Here is a 12,174-nt window from a genome sequence, read left to right on the forward strand (position 1 = left end):
TTTTGAGAATGATGATGGCAACAAATGTACAAATGTGCTTGACACAATGGATGTATGTATGTATGGTGATAAGAATTGTATGAGTCCCCAATAAAATGATTAAAAAATAATAATAAAAATAAAAAGAAACAGTAGGAAAAAAAATAAAGACAGGCCAAGAGGAGAAAATATTACCTATGATCAGCTTTTTTTTCAAGAGAAATAAAAGATTATATAGTTACAAAAATAATTGTACAGATGTTCTTTCAAGGGATGTTATAAAGCTTCTACAATAAGACTGTAAAGATAATTGTGTACTTTGTGAATACACTAAAAACCAAAACACTATGTACTTTAAATAGGAGCCCCAGTGGCATAGTGGTTATGCATTAGGCTGCTAAGCGCAAGGCCAGTAGTTTGAAACTACCAGGTACTCCAAGGGAGAAAGATGAGACTGTCTTACGCCCTTAAAAAGTCAAGTCTTGGAAAACCCACAGGGCCAGTCCTACTTTGTCCTATTGGGTCACATGAGTCAGAACCAACTTTATGGCAGTGAGTTGGTTTTTGGATGTACTTTAAATGATTTTAATTTATGGCACGTGAATTCGATTTCAGTTGGCTTGGGTTTCCCGGTCCTTCTACCCCCCAAATAAAGGCCATTATTCTCTACATGAATAAAGACCAAAGAAAAATCGATGCATTTGAATTATGGTGCTGGTGAAAAATACAGAAAGCACTATGGACCGCCAAAAGAACAAACACAGCTGTCTTGGGAGTACAGCCAGAATGCTCCTTACAGGCAAGGATGGAGAGACTCTGTCTCACGTACTTTGGACATGTTGTCATGAGACCAGACTTGGAGAAGGGCCTCCTGCCTGGCAGAATGGTAGGGCAGCGAAAAAGAAGGCCACTGACAAGAGAGATGGACAGAGTGGGTGCAACAGTGGGCTCAAACATAAGAACAATTACGAAGACGGCACAGAACCGGGCGGTGTTTCGTTCTATTTTACAAAAGATCGTCCTGAGTCTAAACCAACTCGACAGCACCTAACGACATCAACCACATGTCTATACTGCTTTCTGGAAGTTAGCAGAATCTATTCCTCTGCCAGTTCACTGTTAAACATGGCGGGGGGTGGGGTGGAAGGGCACAGAATAAAAGCTATATTTAAAACAACAACAAAAAGCAATAGACTCACCACTGTCTTTCAGGACAAAATCCAAACATCTTAGCATGTAGAAATCCAAACCCAAACCTATTGCCATCGTCAAACCCTACTCACAGTAATCCTCTATAAAGAATGCGAGCCTGTAAACCTTTATAAGAACAGACAGTGCCTTCTTTCTCCGTTGGGGCAGCTGGTGCAGTTTAACTAGTTACCACCCGTCCGGTTAGCAGCCAATGCCTAACCCATGCTAAGGGCCCCTTAGCATTTAGTAAAGACCTTACTTCCCACCTCTCTTCCCACCTTCCCTACCTCATCTTTTGACCCTGACCTATGTAGTCATTTGACACTCAGGGGACAAGACCTCTTGCATTCACAACGCAGAGTGGCTACCTATATTAGCTATTAAGAGACTCCATCTTCTCATTGTTAAAAGTAGGAGAAATCGGTCATAAGGCTATGTGCATTAAATGAGATAATGTATGTAAAATATAATGTGCTTAGCTCAATGCCTGGCCTATTAAGTGCTCAATAAACGATCACCATTATTTAGCATCATGCCCCAAAGAAGTTAAATTCTCTCTTGTGTGGGCCCTATCTACAGTGTCCCAGCCTGGAATGCAGTTCTCTCAGTCTACCAAGTACATGTCGTCATATCTTCCGACAGTGTCACCCCCGCCTTCTCACTTCTCACTTGAGGAAGCAACCCCTTGTTCATCTGTGCACCCTCAGGCTTACCATAACACTGGGTTTTGAGGGGAATATGTTAATATTTATGCTAACCAAAGGTCAGTAGTACAAACTCACCAGCCAGTCCTCGGAAGAAACGTAAGAGTCTGTTCCCAGAGACAGGGAGTCTCGGAAACTGTTTGTACTTAGGGTCACTGTGAGTCGGAATCAGATTGTGTCAAACCTGGAATTTTGATCGTCAGGGCTCATACTATTCACAATAGTGGAGAGCAAAGCAAACCTATCAATGATTTTAACTTGTGATGTCTACCCTTCGCTTACATGCTTGCAGCCAATAGGTACAAAGTACAGGCACTATCCTAATGCTCTAGAGATGACCTCATTTTATCCCTACTTACAATTGTCTTGAGGCAGGGGCTAATAGCCTACAGCTGAAAAAACTGAGGCACAAAAGTGCTTATTGGAACATTAATTTTCTAGTAATAAAATACATATGCATATTTTAAATCACAGAAGAAAATGCTTGTTTATGACACTGAATTGAATATGTTCAAGGGGCTGTTTTTGAGAGATCCATGGTTTGCATTTTCTCAATACAAAGATAAACGATCTTATGCTTGACATACCTGGCTAGGAAAGAGTCAGTCTTGGCAACTCTTCTCCCCAGATGTCTTCCTCCCCTCTTCTAGAATACGTGAGAATCCTTGGCCAACTCACAGATCTGTAAGACTACATGCTCACGCTCTGGTCTCACAATAAGATGACGACGCAGCTTTTTACTCCTATAAAGAGATGGTCTCGGGAGTCACAGGGGCAGTTCCACTCTGACCTATAGGATGGCTATGGGCCAGAATCAACTTGATGGCACGAGTTTGGTTTTTCGGTTTGGCCCCATGATGGGAAAGCAATGGGGGTGGGGTGGGGGCAGGAATACAATGTTAAGGCTTTCCAAGTTATAACAGCCTTTCTCGGGACCGCCTCCCTGTGAATCTAGGACGTATTCGAATCAAATTTTCCTTAAAGTCTCTATCAGCAAATCGATATTCTGAATCCCCAAGTGCTGTCACGTAGACATCAACTCGGTCATGTGGTCACAAGACCTGCCAGTAAGGTGCCAGAACAGGTCCCCCAGAGTCAATGCTAGGATGGGCACTAGCAGGGCTAGAAAACTCTCAAACTGCAAGGAAGCAGCCCTGGGATCTTATTTTCTCTGCAAAACAGAAAAATAGAGCCTCCCATGTTGTCCAGAGCAACACACACAAGATCTGTGGGGTCCAGAACTATACGACTGCCTAAACTGGCAAGATCCTAAGTGCCCTTTATTCTCATTAACAAGAATGTGTCACTTTTACATGCTTGTGGGTACATACAAATTACTCAGCACACATAAGAAAAATAAACAGCAGTCTAAAAATCAGAACATTCCATAAATCTGATAAAATTTAAAAATAAATCCATAGTTGGCCAAAAAAAGTCATTCATGACGCACTCCCATAAAACTAGTGGGACGTGCCATTCATAAAATGTAATGTTCTTCACTCTTTTTTAATTTCCTGCAATAGCCTTTGGCACTACCACTTAAACCAACATCACCCTCTACTTGTTTAAATACAAAGGTGTTCTCTGGTTTATGTTTTGTGGCTGACTACTCCCAAACACTCCCAATACTACTCCACTATTAAGATCTGTGGAAAGTAATTTACATCCTCAAAAGATATAAAAAGTTGGTAAAAATCCCCAAGGATACAAGAACACAATAAACATCACCTGGCAGAAACTCACATCAAATATTTTTTTCTTGGCCTTTTAAATTTAGATGCTAATTTATTCAGTTAATCAGTTAATAAACACACACCAAACAGAAAATATGGGCCGAGAACATGGTATAAAAAATGTGACAATGTGTGTCAATCATTGAACAATTATTACAGTGTAGCACATTATTTGACATGGCTCTTCCAGCTATCATCTTTGTAATTCTGGACAGGCATATAAGTATGAGAGGTGCTTATGGCCCACCACAGTGATCAGACAGCTCTTGTGGGGTGGGGCTATGCAAATAGGGTGCATGGAACCCTACCACAGGATTGGTCAGTTTGCCATCTACTAAGTTTAAAATGAGCCTCAGAGGCAGAGGTGGGAGAATCTCACGACCATCAAGAAAAAAAGAGGAGTGGAGCTTATCCTCTGGACCCTGAGATCCCTGCCCTCAGAACCTCCTCAACCCAGGAGACAGAGAGCTCAACACCAAAGAACCTAAGAGAGAACAGTGGGCGTCTCAGGCCATGGAGTGAGAAAGGATACGTGCCTTCAGGCAGAAAGAAGTCTTGCTTGTAGAGTGGGGTACCTCCTGGGCATCTGTCTGGGGATTTAGGTTTGCCCAACCCACAGAGTTAGAGCTGAGTGCCTTTTGGCTAAAAAAAAGTTAAGAGTTTTGTAACACTGCCCAAACAGGGCAGAGGCCAAGGGGCCACGTGGCTGATTATTGGCCAGGGACTAAGGTGTACCTTTGGGCACAGCTGAGAAGAGGCTGTCTCTCCTGTCTACAGACTGTATCCTGGGCACCCAGAGCATTTCTGATTCGGACTTGTAAACCTTAGGACCCTCACTAGGGTCTGTGAGTTGTGTGTGGCCACTACAGTGGATTATCAAACACAGCAGAGACGTAGAGTGCTATGGTAAAGAAGGTTGAAAGTCTGGTGACAGATCATGTGTCTGATCTCTGCCTCTTAGCAATCAGCCTTGGGCTGATATTAAATGTGTGCAGCAGGCTGGCTTGCAGAGTAGGGTGCCTCTGGGCACTTAACTGGGGAAGTTGGACTTGAGGCTTACAAAAGAGTGATATGCCCTTTGGGTATTATGAGCTGATCCGAAACTTTGTGACGTGTCCTGGTGAGCAACTACCCTGAGCATTTCTCACTTGCTGACTCCTGCAATAAATCCTTTACTCATGAATTTTGTCTTTGAGTTTCTGTATAACTAATGCAATGGCTATTAGTACCCAATGAGATAAAATAGAGAACTCTCATTAAGGCAGCACACTAAGGGAGCTTGACCATTCACCGTGGCTTCCCGTCTATCTCTGCAGGGCAGGAAGAATATGAAACTATCAATATGCAGTTGAAAATCTATATTGGCCCTTTCTTCCCTGCCTATGTCTTTTACCAAGCTCCTTATCTACCTAGTGGCGTAGCAGTTGTGTGTTGGGCTGAAATGTGCAAGGTCAGCAATCAGAAACCACAAGTTATTCCTCAGGAGAAAGACAGGGGTCTCTACTTCTGTAAAGAGTCTGTCATGGGCACTCACAAGGGCAGGTCTACCCTGGCCTATAGGGTCACTGAGTTGGCATTGACTTGAAGGCAGTGAGTGTGGAAGTTGCTATGAGTCCTAAGTGCCTCCATGGAAGTTAAGTTTAGGTTCTTGGTTTACTAAAGTCAAGACCTAACTCCACCTTAACAGCGAAGTCCCTCTCAAATGGGATGACAGCCACAGGCAGAGTCTAGAATTTTAATACACTTCAAAAAGAATTAGGGCTAGGCGGGCCATAGTAATTGAGTACATCTCATGCCCAACAATTGGTTTCTATAAGCTAGATACAAGAGAGAGGAGAGTTAGGAATAAGAGAAGGATATGATTATATGTGGCTAATTTCCCCTTATGCTATGAGACCAGAAAAACTGGATGGTGTCCAGCTACCATTACCATTATGATTTTTCTTGAGAATTGTTGATCAAAAGGGGAAAATGCAAAACAGAATTCCAAGTTCCCATGGAATCCAGAATTTCGAGAGCCATGGAAGGTACACAAATCCCTGAACCTAGTATCCCAAGATAAAATGTAAACATTAAACCACAAATATCCCGTCTTCTGAAAACCAAATCAAAGTTGAGCTAACTAGCACAGACTGTGTGTCAAGCATTATGTTCCACTTTGAAGATCTATCTATAAGGGTCACATTGACAACAGCAACTCAAACGATGAGAGAGGAACCCAGGGGCCGTGGGTTTATGATAATGGAGGAGGCACGACTCAGAAAGGAGTGTGAGATGGTTATAGTACTTGAAGAGTGTACCCATCATTGACGGGCACATGTAGAAATTGTTGAATTGATTTGATTTGTCGTATATATTCTCAACAACAAAAACCAAAAAGAACCTTCTCAACTGACCTCAACTACTTAAGTCAATAAACAATTAAAACCATGCTTACTTTTCCCCTTTTCATAGTTTCACACACAATCCTTTATAAGTTTTAAATGTTATTTAGTGTAAATAAGACCTACATGCACCTCTTCTGTTTTATTTACAAAATGTGAATTACTACTTACCCAAGTCCTAACCTTGGAGTCATCTTTCTAAGAAATGAAGACGAGTCAGTTAAACAGCTAGAGAGAAGAGAAAGAAGCTAGCATTTATAGGATTCCTATTATGTACCCAGAGCTCTCGGGACGCTGTCAGACAAGGGTAGCCCTGCTAACCTCAAGGTTGGCAGCTCAAACGCATCAGCTCCGCTTAAAGTTCACCATTTTCATACCACATTTCAGGGAGAACGATGAGGTGATCGCACCCATATAGATTGATGACCTTGAAAACCCACTGTGAGGTGGAATGGGTTTGCTGGCAGTGTGTGTAGGCACTGTGCTGGCATAGGAGGTGGGTATTTTTCTCTTTCACAAGAGGAGAAAAAGCTTTAAAGTTCTCAAATATAGCCAATCCCTTTCCAATCTAACAGTTGAGACTTTCATCACTTTTTGTTTTTAAGTCATTTTATTGGGGCTCATACAACTCTTATCACAATCCATCCATTGTGTCAAGCACATTTGTTGCCATCATCATTCTCAAAACATTTGCGTTCTACTTGAGCCCTTGGTATCAGCTCATTTCCCCCCCTCCTTCCCCCCTTCCCTCCCTCATGAACCCTTGATAATTTATAATTATTTTTTCATGTCTTACATTGACCAATGAGACTTTCATCACTTTACATTCACAGTATTGCTAGTCTCCTCTACTCCAAGTCTGCTCTGTATAAAATACTGACAGATCAATCTTAGAAACAATTCCATTTCTATCACATCAACTCCCTGCTGAGGGCACGGAAAACCTTGTGTTCCTGTATTTGCCCATGGCCTGATCCAGAACTCAGCAAATATGTGTTACTTAAAACCACCCATGCTTCCCACCAGGCCAGGTTGTGGTGAGCCCTGGAGTCATAAGCACTAGCACATTTTAGTGCTATTTCAGGTTTGGTTCCAGAGACTATAGCAACACAGCCAGTCAAGCATGGTTCTCGTATTATTTCCCACTGAGTATTAAAGTTGTTTGCCCAATACTGTAGGCGCCCTGGTGTTGCAGTGGTTATGCATTGGGCTACTAACCCCAAGGTCAGCAGTTTGAAACCACCAGCTGCTCCCATGAAGAGTTACAGTCTTAGAAACCCACGTGGGGCAGTTGTTCAGAATCAGCTTGGTGGCGGTGAGTTTGCGTAGTCGGGTAAAACATGCAACAGCCCTATGAAAAAGCTTGAACTACCGTGAGGGTTACTAACATACAACCCAAGTAAAAATGGCATCGATCAACTTGCTCCACACAGGCCTGCCACAAACCTGGACACTTTGATTTGTTTAAAAAAAAAAATACAGTATCTTCAAAATGCAAGAAAGTGAGGTACCATGAAATGTGGTATGAAGATGGTGAATTTTAAGGCAGGGTGTTGAATATGTAGAACACATGTGAAAAGCCAAAGACATTTCTAAAGCTTCAAGATTAAGTGGAATTTCTCTAATACTTTTCACAATTTGGGCCCCACCTAACCCCACTCTTTTCTGAGGAGTGATTGCTGCTATTGTGTGCCATTGGGTGGATTCCAACACAGCAATCCTCCAAGAGAGAGTAGAACTGCCCCTCAGAGTTCCCAAGCTATAATCTTTAGCGATGCAGACTGCCAGTCTTCTCCCTGGGCGCAGATGATGGGGTTTGAACCTGAGATTAGAATGCCTGCGATCTAACCCCGACTTCTCTCTCGGGGATTCAGTTCCCTCTATACAAGTTCCAGGTGGCCTCTGCTCAAGTTCTTTCACATTCCTCGACTAATCAAATGTAAGCAACTCCCCTCACAGGTCAGCTGGAATCTCATCCCTGGCAAATCCTTATTGGATGCGCTCAATCCATCCCTCCACTTATTTTATTTACCAAAGTTCTCTAGTAAAAAGTGTCAGAATCATTCATTGTAACGTTTTAATTTAACAATTATTGTGCTGCCGTGCAGTGCATGAATTACTTGATCGGACTCTGCTAGCCATCATCTTTGTAATTCTGGACAGGAATAGGCATCTGTGAGGTATCCATGGTCCACCAAGGTGACTGAAAGCTCTAGTATGGTGGGACTAGGCAAATGGGGTACATGGAACTCTAGAGTAGGAATTGGTCAGTTTTCCCGTCCACAAGGTTTAAAATGGGCCATCTCAGAAGCAGAGGTGGGGTGGGGTGGGGTGGGGTGGGGTGTCTCACTACTGTCAAGAAAGAAGAGAGTCAGGAGTGAAGCATATCCTTTGACCCTGAGAATCCTGCCCTCAGAATGTCCTCAATCCAGGAGACAGCACTGTGACATCCATAATCAACACATTCTCTTACCTCACAGTAATCATCTTACATGACTGTCCCACACCAGTAACTTGTCATTTAGGGATGGCAAGGGTCTCACTGCCCATGGCCCCAGTGGTCACCAGTAGCACAACACTAATATCAACATTACTACCTCCGTTTACTGGATACTCAACACATGCCAAGCACAGTGCTAAGTGTTGTTGTTGTTAACTGCCATCAAGTAGGTTCCAATCCACAGCGACGCTACAGATCACACAAGCAAACACTACCCGGTCCTGCACCATCCTCACAATTGTTCCTGTGCCTGAACCCATGGTTGTAGCCACTGTGTCAATCCATCTTGTGGAGGGCCTCTCTACTTTACCAAGCATGACAGCCTCCAGCAACCGGTCTCTCCTGGCATGTCCAAAATATGTAAGAAGTCTTGTCATCCCTGCTAAAGTGATCCATTTTTATTCCCTTTACTCCTTTTAGATCTCTTTACCCCATTTCAGATCAGAGATCTTATCCAAAGCGACGAAACTTGAGAGGATGGGGGTGAAGGCTGGGAGTGGGTAGTCAAACTCAGCTATGTCTACTGCGAAAGCCCACACTTAAATTAACTAGTCAATACCAGGAAGTTAAATCTTCTCTCCTAAAGGTAAGCTGTTAACAACAGCCAAAACTGCTACTTCGATGGTGACTTACAAAATAACCCATTCCTAATAAAGTGATTAAGACTCAAGTCTTGACATAAAGTCACTCATTCATTCTCAATGGAACTCTACCAGATAGTATTATTATTGCCAATTTTCAAATGAACAGGTACACAAAAAGTTAAATAACTTGTCTAGGGCATACAGTTACAAAGTAACAAATTGGCAGGTGAAGCGGTAACTGTGATCAATTATTTCATTCACTAATTAATTCCATAATTCTTACTCTATCCACTCTTTCAGGGGCTGGGAATACAGCATGGAATAAACCAGAAAACATCCCTGCTCTCTTGGTGTTTACAATCTTATTTTCAAATTGGTTCGTTCGAGGTACAATCCTAAATCCTCTCAAGTATCCTAAATTCCAGACACCAAAGTTTCATCTGTCTCCTGAGTGAAATTCCCAACTGTGACCATGATGAAACACTTAGCAGTGTGACTCTGGGGCAAATCCCTTCTCCCTTAACTTCCAATTGCACGACCTGTAAAAATATTGACTTATGCACTAAGTTGTGCATCCAGCACCGTCCATGCTAAATAAATGAGTCGGCCTCCCTCCACGCCCCCCTCCCTTTGTGACTTTATTATCTGTGTCCTCACTGAGCACATGTTAAGACAACCGGGGGCTACATGAAGGGCTGGAAAGAGACCAACCTTTCACTTTCTGGACAGTTACCATTCTGGACTACCATCACCAAGTCTCCAATTTTCGCCCCGCCAAGCTATTCTGATGCCGAATAACCAGGTTACAAGTCGGAAATGACAGACTCGCGTCAGGGCCTGGCAGTGTCTATAAAACGCTCCCGATGACCTTTAGAAGCCACTTTTGTCTCAAGGGGAGCGGGGGTGTCCAGTGGCCATCAGGCTCCGCGGCGAGATGTGTGGCACGGAGTAGGGCAATCAAGAGACTTGACACAAGGCTGTGCCCGGCAGACCGTTCTCCACTGGAAACTCTCCTGCCACCTGCCAACCCGACGACCAGCCCCTTCGGGCTGCAACTCCAACCCGACCTACCCGGGGCGTCTGCCCCGGCTCCCCCAGCCCCGGTCCCCGGCCGCCCGGAGGGCTCCCGCGCGGCGTCGGGCCTGGGGGGTCCAGAGGAGGCCGAGCCGAAGGCCGCAGCGCGCGGGATCGGACGGCCTGACCTCCTCTGGGTCGTTTCCGAGTCTGGAGCAGCTGAGCACAGCCGGTCCTCACAGGGGCCAGGCCCTTACCTATCTTCACAACCGCATCGGCCAAGCACCGGTCCCACTTCCTGCCGAGCTCCGAATCCGACATGTTCCCCACCGGCAGCTCCAGCTCTCGGGACGGCCGGCCCCCGCGCGCTGCCTCCAGCCAAGTATCGCGAGAGCCGGCCGCCGTGCCTAGGCCTTGTGGGGCCGGCGCCGCGCGGCAGATATCGCGAGATGACCTAGCCGCTGCCGTAGTTTCCGTTTCTCGCCCTCGGTCGTCAAGGTGACGGCCTAGCAGAAGGCCCGAGGTGACCCTGACCTTGGAGGCGCGCCTGAGTAAGGTTAGCGAGATTGACGGGTTTCCACGGCTGCGCTCCCCGATTCGGGAAGCCTCTTCCACCGCGGCCTCGCCCCTGGTTGACCCTGAAGATCTCAGCGGGCAAGAGAAGGCGTAGCCCTTGGTTTATTCGTTCATTTACTTACTCGCTGGCTCGCTCGCTCGCTCACTCCACTGGTTTATTACAACGGAAATTCCTCCTGCATTGTATTTATTGCCATAAAATGGACGCTTTTTTTTTTTTTTTAACTTCTCTGTGGTCTTGGACACAATTGTTCCCCAGCCCGATCCTGCTGACTTCGTTGGCTCAGCGACTCCCGTGCCACTCTCCTCCGAATCCTCCACCCTCCCTGGCTCTTCTCTTTTGGTGTTCTTCAAGGATTGCTTGATCCTTTGTCAGTTCTTAAAAAGGGATGGTTTGAAGGGCTTCATCACGCCTTTCTTGTTTCTCCCCTTAAGTAATTGCAACCACTGGCAACTGTCTTCACTAGATTTGAGCCTACCCTAAGCTTCCTAGTCAGCCAGCCTCCTTGATGCTGTCTTAGATTTTAGTTTCCCGCTTGTTCACCCTCCATCCTTCCTTGCTGTAGGTGCCATGGAGTCGGTTCCCACTCATAGCGACCATAGTACTACAGAGCGGAACACTGCCCGGTCCTGCACCATCCCCACCATTGTTCTTAGCCTTGAGCCGATTGTTGCAGCCAGTGTCCAATCCATCTTGTCCAGGGTCTTCCTCTTGTTTGCTGCCCCTTCAGGGACTGATTTCTCCTGACAACATGTCCAAAGTATGTGAGACACGAAGTCTCGCCATCCTTGCCTCCCAGGAACAGTCTGTCTGCACTTCTGAGATAGATTTGCTGGTTCTTTTGGCAGTCCGTGGTACTTTCAATACTCTTCACCAGCACCATAAATGCACCCGTTCTTCAGCCTTTCTTATTCAGTGGCATATGAAGCCCATTGAAAAGACCTTGGCTTGAGTCAGGTGCACCTAAGTCCTCAAAGTAACCTCCAACCTATGAACAAAGACAGATGTGAGTATAATATCCCTTAGAAACTGTCCGTGGCTCCCATCTCTCCACTAAGCACATCCAACTTCAATGAGCTCATTCTAGGAAACCTACACTGATTTGTCTGCATTGTATTGAAATCTCTCTTTAGGTGTTTGTACTGCCAATATGATTGAAACTCCTTCAGGGGCATCTCCCCCTTCTCATTCCCAGATGGGAGCACAGTACCTTATTAAATTTAATTCATGTACCCACTTAATTTTCCTAAGTATTCTTGGATACCCTAACAGCAGAATTGTGATATATTGGGCCAAACTGTGGCAAAGCCCCTTTAGAAAACCTTCTTATACAACAATCCCTTCTGGCTCTTATGTAACTGCCCTGGTGGTGCTATTGGGTAAGTATTGGACTGGTAACTGCAGGGTTGCCAGTCCAAAGCCACCCGCCACTCCACAGGCAAAAGATGAGGCAATGTGCCCTCGTGACGATTTACAGCCTCAGAAGCCCTTAAGTCAGAATCAACTTG

The 12,174-nt window shown here is 44.9% G+C and overlaps 1 protein-coding gene across 1 annotated transcript in view; it reads right to left on the reverse strand.

Annotated features, from left to right (window-relative positions):
• Positions 1-10,468, reverse strand: part of MICOS10 (mitochondrial contact site and cristae organizing system subunit 10) — a 42,501-nt gene extending 32,033 nt beyond the window's left edge. The window contains exon 1 of the mRNA XM_045299023.1: positions 10,347-10,468. Within this exon, the coding sequence (XP_045154958.1) occupies positions 10,347-10,410 (64 nt within the window). The 5' untranslated portion in view covers positions 10,411-10,468. The remainder of the gene's footprint in view (positions 1-10,346) is intronic.
• Between the last annotated feature and the right edge of the window lie 1,706 nt (positions 10,469-12,174).

The sequence above is a fragment of the Echinops telfairi genome, unplaced genomic scaffold, assembly GCF_000313985.2.
Source record: "Echinops telfairi isolate 266 unplaced genomic scaffold, ASM31398v2 ScPeMD7_7457;HRSCAF=8495, whole genome shotgun sequence".
In the NCBI taxonomy this organism is placed as follows: domain Eukaryota; kingdom Metazoa; phylum Chordata; class Mammalia; order Afrosoricida; family Tenrecidae; genus Echinops; species Echinops telfairi.